Genomic DNA, 22,602 nt, shown 5'->3' with positions numbered 1-22,602 from the left:
TTTTATTATGCTAATTATACTATAGCGCCATGTGAGAATTATGTCAGTGTATACTGTGATTCTGTTGAGGAAGGTAAACTGAAACTGAATGTGTTCCTAGGAGGAATAGGACAAGGCTGGATTGTGTGTTTTTATTGCTTACTTTTATTCAGGGTAACAATGACCAGCTTAATACAAGAACCACACCATCCTATAGGATGACTCCATGGCCATAGGTTTCACACACCCAGGGCTTTGTATTGCTTTGTACTATTGCCAGACAAAAGTGGCATCTTACATTTGTTTTTAGAATGCACCAAAGTGTCCACCACAATTACGCCATTTATTCGAAACTAAGAGGATGACGTCGGCCTCACCGTTACTATGAATGTTTGAAATGTCAGCTGCCAGTTTATTAGGTACTCCAAGTTAGAAGTAATAAAGTCTAATGCAGAAGTCCTCCATAAATCCCTCCTTTTTCCCACTAAAAGTCATCATAATCGTTTTTGGTAAGGATACCTTTTTACATGTAAAACTTTTTGGGCTTCTCTGGTGGACAAACTAATGGAGACACTGTTTCAAAATTGCTTTCAGCACATTCTTAACATTTCTGTACTGTAATTACTTGTTACTTGTCTGCAGGGCAAGACACACAAAGTATTTTAGTATACTGTATCTGTTATCAGTCAGGTTGAGAACACATTGAAAGTTAGCTCTTGATCTCTAAATTATCTCATAAAGACTGTGATACTGAAACATTTATTTACAAATATACACAATTGTTTACAGTAAGTAGTGTAAATGTACTGTACATGTATCCACAGAATATTTTACCTACAAATGCTTCGTCTTTATTCTTGTAGTTGCTCAAGCTACAGTAAACACACCAGTTTGTAATTTAAATAAAATGATGAATAAAACATAATTAAATGACAACTAGAGAAATGCATTTCCTGTCAAAAATGCGTGTGGATGCTGTGTGCTGAAAGATTGCCCTGAAAATGCTGAACATTTTGACAAGTGAAAGTATGCTGAAGTACAATTTTCCCATTAATTTGAATGGGGCAAGATTGTCAAAATAAAGCTAAATATTTCAAAAGTATGAAGTTTAGAAATGACTGTCCTTGAAGAGCTGAACATTTTGATACCTGAATGGCTTTGCTAGCTGAAAGTATGCTGAACTTATTAAAGATGAGAAAATAGCCCAATAGGACCCCACAAACTAGGTAAAACAAGTAGGTGTGAACGTGTGTGTGGGCGGGGTGGGGTGGGGGGATTGGGGGTGATATAGAGGGAAAAGGGGAGGGGGAGAGAGAAAGACAGAGAGAGGAGTTATGTTGGGGCATGTCCCAAATGCGCTGAATTTTATGACCCACCAGATGGCACTCCAAGACTGTGTCATTGACTCAGCACTTTGAGCTCCCATTGACTTGTATTACAAAATATAAAGCTGAATAGATTAAAAAATATAAATGTTATTTAAAAAAAAGTTGAGTAGTATGCTGGATATGTATTAGCACTTATTATTAGTTCTTTATTGTGTGGATGCTGTAATGCTTTACAGCATCCACACAATAAAGAACAGGAAAGCATAGTGTGGATGCTTTACAGCATCCACACAATAAATAGATAATACTTAATTAATTTCTCCAAGCTGTGTTTGTGTTTGCATGTGCATACAGGTGAGAAAAATTGTAAATAGATTTGATTGAAACATGTGAATGTAAAGCACGGTTTACAGAATTCCTCTCTTCAATCTGATTACAAACAAATGCAGGTGCTTCTTCTGTCTCCCTGATCATAATTAGATGAGCACAGCTGTCGTTTGCACCTCTGTTGACCCCTGTTCTCTCAACACTGTCAACACATCTGTCTTGTCAAGGACTCACCAGCTAACTCACAGGTGGATAGCTAGCAGAATGTCAAGCTTTCCATGTTGCTGTTTGTTGGCATCAGGTCTGTGAGAAGACACTTTGGTCCATATTACAGCGTTGCTCTTGTTTCGTCTCAGTCGGCTATGTCAAGCAGCAGAGTTTTTGTCTTGTGTGAAATGAGACAATACTCGAACCACTGAATTAATGCACTGCTGTTCTCACTTTGTGAGCTGAAACTTATCAACTCTTCTGTCTCTCCATCAACATGTTTGTGTTCTATACTCAGCAGCCAGGTTCTCAAAGATTTGTTGGCCTGTTTGCCAGTGTTGTGTTAAGCTGAGCTGTGCTTTGTTTGGGTGGTGTAAGTCAAACATTTGGCTAGATTCCCAGAAGTGGATTAAGCCCGCTGTTAGGTTAAAAAACAAAAACAAACAAACACTAGTTTTAATCAACGCTCCCTACAGAAAATTTTGGATTCACAATACAGACATATTATTATGCTTGATAAATGCTGACAGACTTTCATTGGGCATTTAAGAGCATATTTACCGGTAAACATTGCTTCTTTAATCAGGTAGGAGCACTGAGACAGCTTACCAAACTTATTTAGTGGTTTCTTATTTATCCTCGCTGCTTACTCTAATACCGACACAGCCGGTAGCCAAACAATGGCGTTATAAGCATTTATTTCGTCTTTCACAAATACAACAGGGCAGTAGAGTGAAGAACAGTCCTCTCTGGAAGAAAGGAACTTTTTTCTCTGGCTGATCAATGAGATAGAGATCTCATGGTCAATGTTCCACTCTCCTTAAAAGCACCATGGGATCTGCAGCCTACTTCATCTTTATCACTGCTCTGCTTCCGTGCTGACTCCTGGGGCCCAACACAGGCTTATTACAAGCACAAATAGAGAACTGGCCACACGGGTTAAGACTGAGAGGAGCTGGCTGTCGGGGATGAAGATTGTTTGGTGGTGTCAACATTTGGCCTCTCCAGTTCTCCAGTGTCTCATCTCCCTGTTCTCTCTCCCATGATTTTTATTTGCCTTTTCTGAATGCCAACAGCTGGTCTCCCAAATCCCCCATAAACCTTTTGGGATATCAGATAGCCATAATAGGCTACCACCTGCCCTCCTTCAGGTTCTGCCACCCTGCAACACCATCCGTGCCAACTCCACTCTGGCGTTCCAGCCTTCCTTGGCATCACACTTGCTGACTGATGGACAATGTCTCCAACAGCATCTGTTCTCTAATGCTCGGTGGCCAAAATAATTCTCTGGCTTGCAATAGTCTACTCCAGGCAGACTTTTTACTCTGTGTTCTGCCATTGGTTGGTTTCTCCAAACTGGTTATGTCCACTTTTTGACAATAAGTGTTCTCTGTTTGGCTTCAGCGAACCTGGTATTCAGCTCATTGAAACTTAGTTGGCACTGTCCACTTGGATGCATTGTTAAGTCTTTGCAAGGATGTTTTTTTTTCTGCCAAACCTGCTGTATACTAATTGTTAGCCAGATGAGTGTGTGATAATGTAAATAAGCTACTTCAAACACTACTAATGAACAGCGCTAATGCTGCTGTTCCTCCAGCTAATGCCTCACATGTTCCAAGACCCATAAAAGTATAGTGATACAGACTTTCGTTCTGCTGCCCCTCTGAGTCCAAGCCAACAGATGTAGTTGATGTCTCTGCTCTCCATATGGCACCTCTGCACATCCACTTCCTCTTTATCTCCTCCACTCGGACCCTCTCCCAGCAGGCACCTGTTAGGTTCATAGCCGAGAGGCAGAAGAATGACTCAGGCGCTTGTCAGCTCAACAGCCGAGGCAACTCAGAGCTTGCTGGACTGGACAGACAGGAAATTAGCGTTCACCTTCACTCCAGCTCCGAGCAACGTCTCCCCACTAATGCCCGGTCAGAGTTGAAGCTGCCCTTCTGGACTATAACTTCAAATTTTTATTGAAGAGGGGTTACCAGAGGTTATTAGTAGGCTTTATACAAAGCAATGAAAAACCCATGGCTTTTTCCAACAAATATCTGACAGCACATCACTGCCAAGACAGTGATGTGCTGTCAGGATATTTTATTCCTTGTTTTATTAGCTAATCGGAGCAGATCACAGAACAGTTTGTGTATTTTAAGAGCATTGTAACTGGGTTGAGGTAATATTGCTGCTAAACAAAGGTGCCTCTTTTTCCCCACTGCTCACTGTGTGTGCACGAGTGTGTGCGTGTTCCTCATGTGTCCTGTGAGAGGTTCTCATTAAACGCCTGTCAAACCTCTGTCTGCAGACCTGCCAGGCTTTCTGTCACATTGAAGTAAATACACACACATATAAATGGAGGGACAAGAACACGGATCTAAGCCAGAGTGAGCACGTTCAGTTTCTACACACACACACACACACACTCAGGAAAAAAAAAACACCAAGGGACAGAGTTGTACCATTTGTGGTTTTACTATAAAAATAATCTACAACTCTGTGCCTTCTGCAACAGCCACTTGCATTTTTTAATCATGGTCATGCTACAAATAGTTGGAATTAATGAATTCACTTACATACATGGTGACTCTAAATTGTCTGTAGGAGTGAGTGTGGGTGTGTGTGGTTGTTTGTCTACATGTCAGCCCTGTGATAGACTGGTGACCTGTTCAGGGTGGACCCCGCCTCTCGCCCAGTGTCAGCTGGGATTGGCTCCAGCACCCCCCGTGACCCTGTTCAGGGATAAGCGGTATAAGATGATGGATGGATGGATTTACATACATACAAACCACAATAAGGAGAAAAAACAGCACCAATTTATCCCCAAGTTACCAGCAGTTTTTCACAGTACTCATCAGGTAAGTTGTTCCATCTTGGAGAATTAGTCACAGTTCTTCTGTGGATTGAATTTAGGTGTCTCAGCATCTTCTACATCTCCATGGAATCCCAGACCAACTCCGTGATGTTGAGATCAGGGCTCAGTGGGGGCCTCGCCATCTGTTGAAAGAGGACTCCTTGTTCTCTCCTCTCTCTGAAGATAGCTCTTCAGGGAACAATCAAACATCACCCTAATGGTACTTTGTGATGGATAAAAATATAAACACCTAAAGTGCCTAAAACTTTTGTTCGGTGCTGTATTTCACTTGTCATCCTATACTCAGCTCTATTCATTACATAATGACTACAGCATAAACAACTTTTATGACTTCCTGGTCTAATAGCAAATAACTACTGCCTGGTCTAAATAATAAATGAGGGCCAAAATACTCTGCTTTAACTTGGAAAGCATTTGTAGTCCGTGGAGACCAAACAATAACCGAGCTAAATGCTGATGTTGTTATTGAATCTGAAGAAACTGTATGTCATGAGAAACGAACCAATAAAGGGTGGAACATGAGACAGATTGCCTTTGACAACAGAATCAAGTTTCACCCTGCTAAATTCAATGACACCATTTAATGAGTGCTGATTGTGACCCCTTTGCCATTCCTCACTCTCTGTTTATGTCGGTTATGTCTGTTTTCTTCTCCTCCTGTCTTTTTTAGCTGCTTCCCCCATGTCACTTCCTCGCCCTCTCCCCCTCAGTTTTTCTCTATTCTTTTCTTTCTTCTCTCACTTTTGAGTTTTTCCTCCTGTCTCCCCCTCCTCACCCACCCCATCATTCTGCTGACACACTCCTGTCTTTCTTCACTCCAGTGGCCACGGTATTTAGTTTTATTTACAGTGAAGTTACCAGATTATTAAAAGCAGAGGCATTACCTGGGGCTTTACTAAGGATTTTTTTCCTTCACAGTTTTCACATGTAATTACTTTCTCTCCAAATCAATTGTGCCACCGCTCTAAGCACATGCTTTTAAAAGACACTATCATCTAATTTTGAGTTATAGCTTGTTTAATAGTATCTACAAGTTGTTTTGTTCGCTTCTAACAATTCTGTGTACCTTAGCCAAATTAGATACAGACAAAGCCTGCTTGAATTTTACTGCTGTATACACATAAGAATAAATTTGCAACAGTAGTGGGTCAAAAGTGAGTTTAATATTTTCTGCAACACAATTCATTTTCACTTTTTGAAAGTGTAATGTATGAGAGTTTGATCAGTGTTATAAAACCTAACCCATAAATCTGAGGAATATGCGTATGTGACTCATAGGGACTAAACTTCTACACTATGTTATCAGGTTAGTTTATGGCTTTGTCTGTCTGCCATTTGGTGAGAGCCAGGTAGCTTACTGTGGGTTTATCAGGTCTTTTTCATCTAAATTGCTGCTTGCTGTGGCTGGAAACAAGATTAATGAGAGTGCTGAGACTGAATCAAAGCAGCTAAGTTGATGACCGTATAAACAACATAATGAGGTGAAAGACCTTAAAATGTTACATGGAGCTGGGAATGAACCATAGACTCCCTGGGAGTTTGTCCTCATGAGTTACTCCTTTCACATTACATGGTCATTTGAGCCATTATTAAAATTAAAATATTGATTAGGGCCACATTAGTTATTACCATACTCCTGAACAAAGAGTGGCATTGTCCCTTGCATAAGTTGTCATTTGGGATAAGATGTGCTGGTTTGGCACTAAATTGACTCACTGCAGGTTCCTGGCATGACAAAACCTTTCTGCCAAGCTAAACTGGGATGCAGATGTTGGGTTCACAGGCTCTTTGAAGCCGTACCTCGTAAAGACACATGTAAGAAAGATTTTTCTGCTTTTATTTCAAGGATTAATTGATCAACAGGGTGACTGATGCTAGCTGTTGGCTACAGATAAGAAGTCTGGCTTCTGACTTTGATGTGGATGACAACTTGTTGTATGTAGAGATTGATTTTCTTTGCTTGGAGTACCTCTGTTTTACTGCAACTCTGGTCTTGGTTCAAAACACTTTGTCACTCCGCCACACAAGGAGGACAGTGACTTCTACTGTTTACCAAGCAATTAATCATATTGCTCTAATCAAGGGGAAGTGTGTGCCTGAAGCAGACTGTAGATAAGGGACTCGTTTGTGGTGCTGTAAGATACATTTAGCCTCTTGCTCACTTTTGAAAGCTAAATTATATTGCAGATTAAATGAAGTTTTACTAAGCCAAAATGCATCTTAATGAAATGTTTTCACTAAGTTTCCTAATATGATAAAATGATACTCCACCGATACAGTATGTTCAGTGTGAGTCAGCGTTACCTGCTGTGGAATTTGATAATGAGTCAAGACTCGGAGCTACAGTAAGTGATTCCGCCAAGATAGCAGCTTTTCTAGCAGTAGGGTCCAGTGGGCTAATGTGATGGAAAAGGACAAAGTGTATGTATCTGTGTGTGCGTTTGAGTGTGCGCAAGTGAATATGTGTGTGTTTGTCTAAGCAGCTTACAGAACCCCCCGCTGCCTCAGATACAGCCTACTGAAGCGTGTCGGGTTTCTAAGTGAAAGAGGTTGGGTATCACCAGTCTGCAGTTCTGCAAAGAATGGATGGAATGCTTTGGAAAAGGCAACAGGAATGGGAAGTAAACAATCTGGGGTATGCAGAGAAAAAGGGGGGGAAAGGGACTAAAGTAAATAAAAAAAGTTAGTGAGAAATTGTTTAAATGCAGGGAAAATGAAGGACACACCTGAAGAGATATATAGCTACTACCCTTGTTTTCAAGTTCCTTGAGAAGAAAGAATGGCATTCCAGCAGGGGGCTGTCGGTAGTGGCCTCACCTCCATCCATCCAGGCACCCAGGGATTCAATTACACCCTGATGGGCAAGGATGGAAAAAGCAATTGGGGCGATATGTGGACAAGGGGAAGAGAAATGTATGGGTGCTGGGAACCACACAGACAGGCGGCAGTCAGCCATGATTAAAGGTTCCTTCCCTGTTCTTCCTCTTGGACCCAGCACATCCTCCTGCATCCCCTTCAAGCCTCACTGCACTCTAGCGCAATGCCTTGCCAGCTGAGTGACCCGACACCTGCCACACCACATTTGCACCGTCCCTCTCCTGATCTTTTGTCTTCCCAGACCACCTCACTTTAAATCCTGGCAGGATGTAGCCATTCACATCAGCGCATGGAAGCCACAGAGGGATTTCATTGGAGAAGAATCAACAGGAGTCATGTTTGAATTGGCATGGAGTGTAATTTATGATTTTCCTGAAGAGTCAAACTTGCAATGCTGCCCTCGGGGCAGCTTTCCAACTGTGCTGAGTATTCATGTAGCTTCAACCTGTTAGAGAATTTGTTTCTGTGCTCAGAGAACGAGCTGCAGTGTGCTTAACCTCCCTTCTGACATCAGAGGTGAGCCTGTGCTTGATATGATAAATTCATTAAAAGTGGCTAAGGAATACAGATATTTATAAAACTACAGCAAATAAACACTGTAAAAACACAGCAATCAATCTCATTGAATACTGTGTGCCTCACCATGGAGCTGGCATAGACAAATTGTGTATTTATTGATTCTTACTGAAAGCTTGGCTAGATTTGTTTTGCTTACTCCTTATATATTATCTTTGCTCTAACTACAAAACATACTTATGCATATGCTGTTTATTGTTAATTTAACCAGTTTAACATTTTTAAATGCATTTTTTGTTATTGAGCACATTCAATATGCCGCCCAGATAGAGAAGACAGCCATAAGTGTAGTGCTGCCGGAGTGAACTGGAACACCTTTTTTAGTTATATTTGCACATTCTGGTGAAATTTTTGACATTACATTTTTGTGAACACTTGAAGATCCAGTCATCGGTAAAAGTGTATGTCCTGCAAGAGAACCAGTAAATACTGTGAGGAGCCTTTCTTGCTCTTACTGTGTAAGAGACCTTTTTTTTTTTTTACCTTTCCTATTATTATATTCTGCAAAAAGGAATATTTATTTCATATCACACTAAGCTGAATTATAAACTGGGACTATTAAAGACACAGGTATGAGACGTTTTTGTGTGACATATAGTGGCACATGTCTAGTTGGTCCAACAAATGGCGGTTTTCCATCAGCACAGGTCAGCCCCGCTGAGCCCAGGCATGCACAGCAGAGCCATGCCGAGCTGCTCCAAAGTCATCATGGTTGTGTTTCCACTGCACCGTAAAATGTATTATCCTCCACATCTTGATCAGGTGGGGGTGGCGCCAGCCGCTGAGAGGCAACACACAACTCATGGTGTTGATGTGATGTTAATAGCTTGTGATGTGGAGGCCTTGGCACTAGCCATTATTTTAACCCCTCATCAGAAGACTGAGAGACTTTATTTTCATATCTTGCTACAATTAAATAACGAAGAAAAAAGTCAATGCTGAACATTCCTTTGGTGCAACATTTCAGCCAGTCACCTGTCTTGATGAAGCTTGGCCTCACTCGGCCCTGAGCAGAAGCAGGCTGAGTCCAAGTCAGCAGAATTTACCCCCTTTTGGCATGAACAGATGGAAACAGAGGCCAACCTGTGCCCGTCTGGCTACGCACTATTAAAGCAGCCTGACCCCTGCTGATGAAAAACACCAAAACTTGCCTCTTTTGTTCTTTCACACCATTTCCATTGTCAACAGGACTGAGAGACTAGAACTCTCCAACAGCCACACCATGAAACTGTAATGAGGCAATCTAATAAAATCTAATAATGTGAGACAAAATGGATTATCCTCTGGTGATCATAGTAGAAATTTGCATTGGTGTCATGTTTTTTTCCACTAAAGGCAGGTGCACTATCAGAAAAAGTAGTGACAGTTTTTGCACATATAGAATTTGTTGTTAAGCAATCAGGAAACGTTGGGACACCTGTAGGAACTGTTTGCATCAATTTTCAAGGCTTCATTTAGTTCCATTGTTGCAGAAAAGATGTTGACCTGATACCTGAAAAATGCCTGTTTTATATGAAATTTACTTTTGTTTTCAGTCCTCGGAGACTTTTGTTTTGTTTTAAATTTGACAATTGACTTCTTAGCTTTGCACCATTTAAGGTTATTCATTGGACATGACCTGCTTACATGTCAATGAAAACTGAAAAACCTGGGGTGTTCTGAAACTGACTGATAATGTACAGCTTTAAGTGTGTTTGATGCTGTTCCCATTTTGGGTGAGTGATGTGGGAAATAAAACACATTCTACATAAAAGTCCCACATTTTTTGAACAATTATTCTCCACATTCACGTGTTTTTATGGCCAAGCAGTGGAATATTCTTGACTGGTGAGGTCAGTCACATGACCTCAGTCTGAGTGAGGCCAAATGTTTCATTTGTTGAGACCAGAGTGTTGGTTAAAGATTGCAGTGTGTCAGTGATCGCATATTGTATAATACACATGATTACGATACCATTTCAAAGTATGTTTTTTAGTTCAATTACTCCTATTGTTGAGGAACCTGCATTGAAGGGTTACAATTCCTCCTCTGTTCATCTGATGTGGCTATACCCACCTGAAAGAAAAGGTCAGTCTGCACTTTAGCTCCACGTTCAATGTTTCATTATAAAGTCAACACAAATCAAATGTGTCACTGTTCAGACAGTAATGCTTTGAGCTATAATTCTCCCGATGAGGATATAAGGAACATTTCTTTAAGTATGGTTTTGACTTTTTTAGCAGAGTGGAACTAAGTAAATGTTTCTGCTTGTTTGGTTACCATCCTGACATTATGTTAACACACAGCTCATCCTGCTTTAATGACAGCTCTTCTAACGGCATTCCCCAAAATATCATCACGTTACTCCAGATATTTGGTCAAAGTGTATACATTAGTGTATGAATATATGTTATACAAGTGTCACCGAAAACACACAGTTGAGCCACTTGACAGTGAGCTGGATAAACAAGTGTTTTCTAACAGCAGGCGAGGGCGTGTTGTTTTGAAGATTTCCCTAACAAGGTGCAGATGGAACAAAAATATGTTTTTAGATCCATTCTTGTACTTTACATTAGCTTCTGAATATGCACATTTCCACAGACCCCTGGGTTATCCTTGATTGCAATTACAGTATTCATAACAATTTAAACTAATTTCCTCCTAAGTTTTTCTTTCTTCCTGCTGTTTGCTGGTATTGTTAGTACAGTATCTTTCTTCTGCAGTTTGCACTCACATTCTCTCTTGCTTGAATCACTTTTACTGATGTTAGTCTGCAGACGTCTGCTGCATTTTAGGCATGAATATGGAATGTCAAAATCACCTACATATGATTAAAATGCTAGGCTGACCTCCCCGTCTCTGTGCAGGTTCCCTATGTCAAGGTGGCTCCAGAGGACATTCTCAAGGTTCAATTCCCCCGGTTCACCACTCTGGACCTGAGGCCAACCAACACAGACATCAGCCTGGCTGTGGCCGGACTTCTCACCTTCTTTAACAGCACCACCGCCTGCCTCATCTGTGCTCAGGCTGAATGTGAGTACAGCATCCACACCCTCACAACAGATTACACAATCATACGCACCTGGTGAGAATGCTCACATGCCACCTACCCTACATCTGCCTCCAAAGCGAAAACATTTAGGTTTGAGGCCTGCTGTCCTTTAAGACATGTTAGTACACATAAGTTTCTTGCATGTAGGCCAACAGTGTTCTGACAACAGATGCAGCAACATCTCGCCCTGTGGCATGTTCCGCTCTGAAGCAGCTGCTGCGCTCACGGCTAGATCTCCCTCACAGCAAGGTGCCAGACGTCTGCATCCTGAAATAAATTACACTTACTGCACAATCTTTTCTCTTATTTAATGTCATAATTAGCCTTAAATTGATAATGATATAGCGTGTTACACTGTGTCATGTATAATCTGTCTTCAGCCTTTAGTCTTGGTGTGATGTCTGCACACTGTTAAAACACTGGCTGCTGATGATCAACCCATGTCTTTAAGGCTGACAATAAAAGATGAGGATGGAGTTTGCAGCTGTATCCACCACTGATCTGACCGCCCCTTTGTCTGAGGCACTCACAAGACTCTAAAGATACTAAACTGAATGACCTTTAAAAAGCTTGAAAATGTCCTAAAGGGAAGTTATTTTCATAAATAGAGAGGAAGATTAAATCATGGCCTGTTCCCACCCTCTTGCAGTCGAGCAAGCAGTAATTACATCTCCCCAGATAAAGACGCCGTGACCATGAGTGGCACCCGTTAACCTTTCTTCCTAATCAACGCAAGGTTTTGAAGAAAGCAAATAGGCTTGAGACATCAACCATGTGTCAAACAGCCCAGAGATGGCAATGAGCCACTGTGGACCGCCCACCCTGTCTCTATTCTCAGTCCTTCTGCCTTTCAACCCCACCTTTGACTGTCTTTTTGCCGTCTTCTTTCATTCATAACCTTTAAGATGAGATTTGTCTCTTAAAGCTCTGTGTATTATAGATCTTCTGACAGAAATTCAGCTGCGGTTAGGTGACGCAAATGTAAAGGTAGCTTTTTTTAAAATTAAAGATTTTTTTTTATACATTTTGCCAAAAGCTGATTATGCAGAAGGAAGGTTCCAGGCTCGAGCCCCAAGCCTGGATGGCATTTGTATGTTCTCCCTGTCCCTGTGTGGGTTCTCTCCGGGTGCACCAGCTTCCTCCCACAGTCCAAAAACATGCAGCTTAGGTTGACTGGCGATTCTAAATTGCCCATAGGAGTGTGTGTGTGTGTGTGTGTGTGTGTGGTTGTGTGTCTCTGTCAGCCCTGTGATAGACTGGCAACCTGTCCAGGGTGGACACTGCCTCTTGCTCAGTGTCAGCTGGGATTGGCTCCAGCCCCCCATGACCCTGTTCAGGGTAAGAAGTATAGATAATGGATGGATGGATAGATGGATGATTATGCAGAAATTGAAAGATGTTGCTGGGAGGAATTATTTAAAGTTACTGAAAGAAAATACTGCATATCTAACTTTAGTTCTACGAACCCTGTTCACCCATTATAACTTGAGGGGTCAAAGCGATATCATTACTGTAGGTGTTTTTCTTTCTAGGTGTTCCTGTACCTGTCAGTGATTCTTCCAATTCAGGGCTTCTGTTTCTGTGACATTTATTCCACAGACAGTTGATTACAGCACTGGCAAGAACAGTGATAACAAGTGAACCTTTTAGGCACATTCTCACTTTCATATTAGCAGGTTTGGAGAAAAGAAACTCATTTTACCATTACTGTCTTCTTCCCTCTGGTTGTGTGTGGGTTGCTGGGGAGGCTCTTATTCTGCGTCAGTGGGCTAAGAGAGGACTGGAAAGGAAATGAAATGAGGGGAGATGAGAGGTAGATAGGAGAGATTAAGGGGAGGGGAGAGCATACTATTTGGCAGATGTGGGAGAGGTGAAATATAGTGATTGGGGTGAGGGAAGGGGGGAGACAACCAGGCTGGAATTATACATTAGCAACAAGACGGAGATAGTCCAAGAAATAACATGGCTGTGTTGATTGCACCCTCTCATGTGACTCTCGTGTGTTTTGCATGTAAAGGTCTGTGTTTAACAATAGCATCAGCTGAAACCCCTTCGACTTTGACTGAAGCTCCACCAGGTTCACCCCTTCTTATCAGCTCATGCGGTGAGTTGGTTGGTTGGCCGTCTGCTGTTGGTGGCTCATCCACATGTGCCCGCCTCATTAATCACCCGAGCCAGTGACAGCCTAATAGAGCGTGGCCAATTCATGAATATTTTCCAGCCATGGCTGAGGAGGCAGGAGTGCAAGTGGAGTGTTGCCCAAAAGCATGGTGTACACTAGGACGGACATTAACTTCTACTACAAATGGCAGCGTGTGTGCAGTAGCAGATGCAGTACTGTAACCGCTCCCCAGACTTTAGTCCATGTAGTTGAAGTTTCTGGCTTGACATATGTGGCTGTGGTCTTTTAGTAAATGAAAACAGACTGACAGAAAAGTGTGGAATCCTGGATCCACATGCATACGTTATGCAAGCCACACACATGCTGTTCCTGTAGACGCAGTGCTACAGCTTTGCGCTTCCATTTGTGAGGTGATTGGCGCAGCTGTCAGGAAGCTGAACGAGAACATCCAATTAGCCCGGAAATTTACCTAGAGCTGCAGTGCAGGTACGTAATAAGTTCCACAAAGCAGAAGGTCTCAAATGCCTGCAGAGCATTTTTTTACTTTTGGAGAGTGAGGTCTTGGCTCACTGGGTTGCTCCACACCAGCCGTAGGAGAAAATAACACTTCATTACTTGTTGTGCCTGGGTTTCACTGGAGTCTGCTCATTTAAACAACGTCTTATGCTTATTCTGGTATGGATTGAATCCCCAAGTTGTAAAATAAATTGCATTTCTCCATTACTCACAGTTTCTAGGGCTCACCTCTTGTCCCTCTGTGTCATAAGTTGTAGTGCCATCAGGAACTTGCAATCAGGAATGTATACAAAGGCGTAAGGATGATATGAACATAGTTATTGTGAGAGATGGTCTTTATGACTTTGTAACAATAGTAGTTGACATCACTTTGTAGTTTTAAAAACTAGATAGATTTGTGGACAGATGCAAATGTGCAGAATTAGTCTTTGCTGGAGTAAACTGGCAGCCTGTCGTCATCGGTGTGTGAATGTTGTGTGTGAATGGGTGAATGGTGTATCATCTCCTGTAAAGCGCTTTGGCCAGTGCAACACGCTGTGGAAAAATGCGCTATATAAATACAGTCCATTTACCATTTACCAAGATGGACCATACAGTGACCAGAGAGTCAGAGGGCTGCGCGGGGACAGAGCGATAGGCATCTTTTATTGTTGTGTAGCAGTGGTCCAGTGTGATTTTGTCCCACCAGTTCATGAGTGAGACTTGCCCTGTTAAAGTCCCCTAGAACAATGAGTGGAGATTTGGGATGTTCTAGCTCAGGGCTAGTTATCTGTTCTGCCAGGAGCTGTAGTGTGCTAGCATGGGCCTGTGGCTTTAAATAGACACCCACCAGGATGAAGCTTGAAAATTCTCAGGGAGAATAGAAGGGTTTGCAGTTGATAAAAAGAGTCTCTAAGTCTGTGTTATATGTCCTCAGTAGCACTGTGGCATCTGTGCACCAACCTTCATTTATGTAAAAGCAGATTCCACCTCTCGTTTTCCCGGACAGCCCCGCGATCCACTCTATACACCTGGAAGCCCGGTACTTGTATCAAGCTGCCCACGATCGAGTCGCTCAGCCAGGTCTCCGTGAAGTACAAAGCGGCAGAGTTAGTCCTGGTGACAAGAAGAATTTCATCCATCTTGTTGACCAGGGAGCGGAGATTTGCCAGGTGGATAGACGAGAGTGGAGTCCGGGTCCCTCTCTGGCCTAGCCTCACTAAGGCGCCTGCACACTTGCCACACCGGCGTTTCTTCCAGATCCCATAGATTGCAGCTGCGCCTCCAATCAGAAAGTCCATACAGTGTTCTTCATTCACAAAAATCAGAGATGGGTAGTTCGGTGTGAGTTGTCCGATAGAACGGTTCTCTGGTAAAAGTAATCTGGGATGGGTTGCAAAAGACCGAGAAAACAAAGAAAAACAACAAACACAAGAGTGCGTGAGCAACCATGGCCGCCATCGCTGTTGGCGCCATCTTCCTGTTGCTTGACATTATTCAGGTTACCATGCAAATGTAAAGTAAATTTTAAATGAATTTACAGGAAATTGATACAAGATGGTCAAAATTAGTGTTTTTTCATTACTGAATATTAGGATTTGGTTCACAGAGGTAGACAGTGGATGTCACTAAAGTTGGACACATTTAAACCATTGCAGAAGAGAGTGCAACAAGATGACGCAATTAAAAGTGCATCAGTGATTTGATCTTAATGTTTGTCATGTATTAGTTATAGAAAGCTTAAAGTCTCCTTTTGTTTTTGATGCAACAACCACCTCAGCCAAACATGAAAAATGTTTTTGCGATATTTTGACACGTGTAAAGTTTTGGGCATTTACTTCAGGGCTTTTTTACTGTGCAAATTAAAACTGCACATTAAATGTGGCTGGAAATCTAACATATATATTTATATGACAATATAGGTTTAAATTCACCAGGGAGCTTTTATGATTTCATTTCATGTTACCTATCCTTTAAAGACAAAATAAAAAGCCACAGACCTTCAAAATGGAATTGTCCCTTGTGGCACACTCCACAGAGAGCATTTTTCATAACACATAACAGGTTCACCTGAACTCTGTTACTATAGCCTATACCCAATTTTCTTAAGATGTCTATCTTGGTCCTTATTTTTGCAATTTACGGTAGCACTTCCCATCCTCATACAGTAATATCACACACACACGCTTAGAAACCTGGAAATGAAGCTTTCTGCATGAGAAGTCATTTGCAGTTTCCGGTGTGCCCTAAAAAGAATGAATTCTGTTTGCAGAGAAAACAGGAACAGCAGGTGCACATCAGATCAGCACCACCATGCAGTGGCAGGTGGAATACAGTCAGTGTTGATAGTCTGACTTCTACGGTTATTTGGGGTAATGGCACGGGGAGTGTGCTCAGACTTACTTTAAATGTTTTGACACATCTATGTTTTAAAGTGTTGGCCCCAGCTGTGGCAGAGTCATTAAACTAGGTCTTACTCTCTGCTCAAGGCTACATGATGAGTCATCATAATGTACAGCTGTCATCAGGGCTTTTGGGTCTATGTTAAATGCTTTGCCTGTGACCAAAGGTTTCATTAGACATTATTCACCCGCACCTGCCAGAGAATTCATATTCAGCTGCTGTGTTACTCTATATTCACATGTTCTTGTTTTTACGCAGCTGCTATCAAAATAGTTTGTAGTTTCAGTAGCTGTGTGGTGGAAACATTTGCTTTTAGGTATCTTGTATATCTGCAAAAGGATTTATGTGTGTGTGTGTGTGTGCGCGTGTGTGTGTGTGTGTGTGAGAGAGAGAGAGAGAGAGAGAGAGAGAGAAATCTTGCAGACACCCTGTGGCGACAGTAAGTGGAAGGTAAATGAGTAGTTGCCTACCTTTATCTGTGTGCCTGAGCGGGAGTTGGAGTTATGTGTCGTCCATGCCAATGAGGGAGTTTGGTGTCACTAACACATGCACAAAGTGTTTCTATACTTGTGAAGACACTATGTACTATAATGCATTCCCCACATTCAAACCAGAGCTTCAGTCATCTTAACTACGTGACATGCTACATCTCTTGATATCTCATGACAACTACATCTTTTTTAATCTTTAAAGGATAACTTCCTTTGTTTGTTTTTAACATGCTGTATTTACCCTAATTTCACTATAATAAGGATAATCACCTTTATTTGACCAAGTATGTTACACACACGAGGAATTTGTTTCCGGTACAGAACCGAGGCAGCCATCCGTGGTGCCAACTCAACCAATGGCTCTAACCATTAGGGGCAACTTGGGGGTTCAGTGTCTTGCCCAAGGACATTTCAACACGTGGACTGCAGGCACCAAGATTTGAACCTCCAACCGGGAGACGACTGTTCTACCCATTGAACTACAGTTGCCCCCACTGTCTCCATTGTAGAGAAAACTTAGGTTAAATGGTGTTACTGGGAAAATCAGCCTCTTAAACTTAAACTCTTAAACTGTTCAAAATAAACCTGATTTCATTCAGATAATTTGTCATGCTTATCTCTGAGTCAGAAGGAAAACAGATACAGCACATACAGGCTGCGGTCCTGAATAGCCTTTATAGCTAACTGTTTAAGATTATGCATCTGGGTCAACTTGCCAGCTGACCTGGTGACCATCCCATGCAGTTAGATGCAGAGATGCACCGATTACAGTTTTTCTGTGCTGATTACAGTTTTCTTTCTTTCTTTCTAAGAACTATAACTGATAGCATACACTACTACATTTAGTTTCTTTCCTTTGTACCCACAAATAAGTATAAAACATGATTTGACTGAAATCATGTTTATTCTGAGGACTCTTGTAGTTGCCCTGGTGATGCCGGTTAAAGTGACTTTAACACAAAATTAGCACTAGCCTCAGAGTCCCCATATATACTTTTAGGGGAAATACAGCAGGTTAAAAAATGAACTGAAGGTATCTCCTAACACCTGGCCTGATGGGCATGGGTGTGAGTGGGTAGAAGCGTGCTTTGTTGCATGCACACAAGTGCCACACAGTGATGTCACGTGGTCACTGTTGGGAAAGCTACTTTAAACATGTAGCTTTGCAAGCTACCAATTACTTCACATGGGAAGAAGTTGAACTACAGCACACACGAGCTGTCTCTCAAAGCTCTTATCCAACAAGGGGTTCTGTTTGACTCTGAAAATGTCTTTGTAAGTCACTCACATACAGCATGGTAAAATCAAAGGAAAATATCGTTCTTTGCCTTTTATGACCCAAAATAGTTTGTAGTTCCAGCAGATGACTAGGCACAAAATGGCAAAAAATGTAACTACTTGAATCACTATGCAGATATGAATGTAGCTGAACCACCAGCTAGTTTACTGTATTTAGAGTTTGTCCACTACACCCCAGTAGTACTCATGTACTCTACTTTACTGTAGCAAGGTGAATGAGTTAAACTACTGGAGCTCAGCAAGAATGAAATTTTCAGAGGGTGTTGTTACTCTTTAAGAATTCATTCCTTGTTAATTGGGCAACACTTGTGGTTACTGGTAATAATTTCTGTGCCTGCTTCACAATAAAAGCCATGCTGTTCTTGTGATTGTAACTGGTTCACCAGAGCAAATGGTAGGGGAACAAGATGGCTGTGGTAAAGCAGCCTAGTGCAAAAAGATTCTGATCCACTTCTGAGTCCTGTGCAGCCAGAACACTAAAGAGAATGGTTTTGTGTGGGTTACTTTGTGTGCGTGCGTGCGTGTGTGCGTGCGTGCGTATGCAATGTAGGCAGCCACATCTAGTACAACGCACCCGATGTCATGAACTCAGTGTGAAATTATTTTGATGCCCTGCAATAAGCTACAGAGAGTGGATGCAGGAGGCAGACAAGTAGGCTGGTTTAACAAAAGCTATTTCAAGCTCATCAAAGTTATAATACAGAGGAAGCTGATCTGACAGGTTCCATACACAGGCAGGCAGGCAAGCAGCAGCCAGGAATGATGTCTCATAAGTGCAGAGACACAGGTAGCCAGGTACAGGAAGACAAACACGCAGTGATATAGCGCCATGCCGACAGGCTGAAAGACAGGCAGGCACTGAGCTGTAATTACAGAAGCTATTAGACATGATGCTGGTGACTGGGACAGTACTATACAGTAGCTTGTGTTAATGTGCTGTGGAGAGGCTGAAGGATGCAGCTTGATACAACTGCCACACTAAACCTGGTCTCTATGCAACAGATGCACAGATCTGCCATCACCATGGAATCACATAAAATAGTGTCTTTTTATTAGTACTTTATGGTGCTGCTAATCCAAGCCCTTCTCCACAAAGGAACATCCTTCTCATGTGACTCTTCTTTGCTAATATCATGAGGTGTTCTACGAGTGTGATGGGAGCTGGCAATTTGCCAAGGTGAGGCCAATATAAGTGTCACACCAACATGCTGTGGTTTACTACTCTTCTGTAATATGCCTTACAAATTAGTTTAATATCCTATGTGGAAATTTAACCCGATATTTTCTCAGGGTCTCTTAATATATGGAGCCAAAGTGACTGGTAAAATGCAGCTGAGAGTAGTTTGATTAAGTCAGCTGTGCTTTGATTAAGGCACATCCCACTTCCATACCTCACTGAAGTCAAATGAACTATTACCATGGGATAGATCACAGGACAATAGCTGGAAAATCAGTTTGTGTTTGATCACTTAACAGTAATTGTAGTTAAAGGTAATCAGCCCGGTTGTTTTCTATACATTCATCATTGTCAGTGGGACAGTAGAACAAACAAGAGGTGCATTTGTTTGTATTTGAGGACAAGAATACCTATTAACTTCATTCTGCATGACACTATCAACCATCACTTTGCTTGACTTTCCTTAAGTTTTTGGCTATGCATTTTCTTAACTTTAAGAAAAAGCTTTTACTTTGAAGAGTTTTCACTTCATTACAGGTAACCCTTTAATCTGGTGTGTGTGTGTGTGTATGTGTGTGTGTGTCTTACTGGCAGGCTTATTAAACCTGGAGCAGCTCCTCAGGCAGTTCCTCATTTCCAAGGAGACTCTGTCAGTGCGCATGCTCGATGACAGCGAGGACCCGACCCCACTCTTGAAGGAGATACGAGATGACAAGACTGCCACTATTATCGTCGATGCCAATGCCACCATGTCACATATCATTTTGGAACGGGTTAGTATTGTTCACATGGTAGCCATGTTATTTGTGCACTGCCAACCTTTCTTTTTCAGTTTCTACAGTCTTTGTTTTATACTGATTCCCAAGATCCACATTTATATAATGCTCATACATCTCAAAAAGGAACAGTAACTGAACATTGCCAGTGGCAAGAACTGTTCAGAACTAATAGTAATTCTATATTTGGAGATCTTTTTTATATAAATGGAAGAAATTGGTTAGCTTTCAGTTTTGACCTGTAGACAAAGAGGTTGTATTCCCCACATGGCACCGTGAATAGTGTGCAGAACGTATAAAAAGGGAAATGTCTTTTTCTCCACCATGATTTATTTGCTGTCTTGAATCACAACATAGATGTACACTGAGCAGTGGGCGCAGCATTTCAAGAGAAAGGGCTGCAGAGCCTATATATAGTCAAAGAAGAGTCCAAAATAAAAGGCAAATACATTAAGGTGTACTTGCCTGACAAACCTGTTACATCAAATGATATGGTTGAAAGATTCATCGTCCATAAGTGACAATTCTGCACAGTGAAGTGGATTAGTGTGAGTAAGGACAGACTCATTAGAAGAAGTTCTATCCATGTTATGGGTTAAAACAAGCTGTTTTAGCAGATTAAGTTCTATTCAAGTCTATAGTCCATCTGTTGGTCCTTTTTGTTAAAAACACTTTTTTTGTACAAATCTAATCGTAAATGTAATATTCAAAGCTAAAGTTCAGCCTCTGAGAGAAACCATTTTCTGACAACATTAGTGAGTGCTATTACTGTCACTATCATCACAGTATGACCTTCACTGTAAGTGCTCTCTCCACTAATGCCACATACAAATAATTAACACCTCAGAACATCATTAAGACCTTGAACACTTTGACTCCAAACTAATACTGAAGCCTCTCCCAGCTGGAGACTTGTAAAGAGTCATTACAGGTGATTGTGGGAGTCAGGAAAGTGATGTTGTTTGGCAACAACATAGGCCTCTTTGTAATTAATACACACCTCACTGTTTCTTGAAGACAATGGGTGGCTACAGTGGAGGTGACAATAAGTGGAGACAGAAGAAGGAGAGATGTGTGTCTCAGCTTCAAACTTTTTCTCCCTCATTCTCTCTGTCATAATCTCCTTCTCTGTCTCACAGTAGTCTTCAATCTCAATCTCTCACCTCAATCAAGTGTTCATTCTGCTATCAGTGGTCATTCAGTTGCCATGGAAACAATGGCAACCCTGGGACACAGAGCAGCGGGAGTCTACTGTGAGATGTCTCTGTTCCCTTTCTCACCCCATCTGTCTCTTCAGTTTCAATATGGAGTTTCTCTCCTTCTCACACTGTTTGCTCAGTTGCAGAGAAGACGGTTTCACTTTGTTTCTTCACACCTCCCCCAGCGTGTGGTCTTGTATATCCATCCTTCTGTTTCTCACTTTTTTGTCTTCTTTATGTGATATGCTGTCTGTCCCTCTGTCTGTCAGGAAACAATCCTGCAGCAGGATGGTGGAAAGTTATCAGTCCCATCTCTCATGTAGATTGCCTAGTTGCCAAACATATCAAAGCTGTGTGGCAATATACTTGCCAGTCTCTGAGGATGATAAAAGCCTGTCTAAGGGACAGAACTTTCCTTTGTCTGTTAACATCTAACATCAAACCTTCGTCAGACAAAGGTCTCCCTCTCTGAGGTTTTACCATTCGGAGGGGTTTAGGTCAGCAGTGTTAGCATTCTGAATGTAATCTCATTCAGACAGGCCTTCGCTCTTGTGCACAGCTGTACAGACCCACAGTGGGATAGGTAGTGAACCTAGCATATGGGGGCAATGCAAACCATGTACACACTGACCAAGAGTGGAACAGCAAGGAGATCGAAAAGTGGGGAGGGGGGAAGGCAGGGAAGCTTTCAAATGCAGTGAAAGGGGAGCAAAGGGCCATTTTCATCAGTTGCTTGTTATGTGTCTTCTGAGTGGGATGTGGGCAGCAACCAAAGGCAATATAAGTTGCAATTTCAGTTTCTGTTTGGTTGTATTAAAGGCACATGTCACTCTAGGGACAGATACGGTGGTCTGAAATATTACTTTTCATATTTTGTATAAAGGAGAAAAAGTCACCTACGTAGCACAATTAGTTAGCTTTACCTCCTTCGTGTATAGCAGCTGCTAACAAAATACCTAAAGTAGTCATCATGCTTACTGTAGTTTCAGAATACTAAATACTAAATGCTAAATACACTGAAAGGAGGAAGCTTTATAAAGACATCATGAGAGTCTGACAATGAAAGACAGTTTTGCGATGATAATTGGCAGCTTTCTACCTGTTAGTGTTTTATTATTTAATTTGTATATTCAGCAGCTGAGTGACTCCTGATGGCAGCCACCCAGAGCATACAGTACAGGAGATCCATCCATCCATCCATCCGCTTATCCGGGACTGGGTCGCGGGGGCAGCAGTCTAAGCAAAGATGCCCAGACTCCCCTCTCTCCAGACACTTCCTCCAGCTCCTCCAGGGGAATGCTGAGGCGTTTCCAGGCCAGCCAAGAGACATAGTCCCTCCAGCGTGTCCTGGGTCTTCCCCGGGGCCTCCTCCCAGTGGGACATGCCCAGAACACCTCCCTAGGAAGGCGCCCAGGAGGCATCCGAAACAGATGCCCGAGCCACCTCAGC

At 42.0% G+C, this 22,602-nt stretch overlaps 1 protein-coding gene across 1 annotated transcript in view; it reads left to right on the top strand.

Annotated features, from left to right (window-relative positions):
- The window catches only part of grik4 (glutamate receptor, ionotropic, kainate 4), a 311,608-nt gene that overhangs the window by 210,971 nt on the left and 78,035 nt on the right, over positions 1-22,602 (top strand). The window contains 2 exon segments of the mRNA XM_020600102.1: positions 11,007-11,172; positions 19,773-19,951. Of these exon segments, the coding sequence (XP_020455758.1) occupies positions 11,007-11,172; positions 19,773-19,951 (345 nt within the window).

This window comes from Monopterus albus, unplaced genomic scaffold, assembly GCF_001952655.1.
Source record: "Monopterus albus unplaced genomic scaffold, M_albus_1.0 scaffold45.1, whole genome shotgun sequence".
Taxonomy (NCBI): domain Eukaryota; kingdom Metazoa; phylum Chordata; class Actinopteri; order Synbranchiformes; family Synbranchidae; genus Monopterus; species Monopterus albus.
This window is presented reverse-complemented; position numbering and strand designations above follow the sequence as displayed.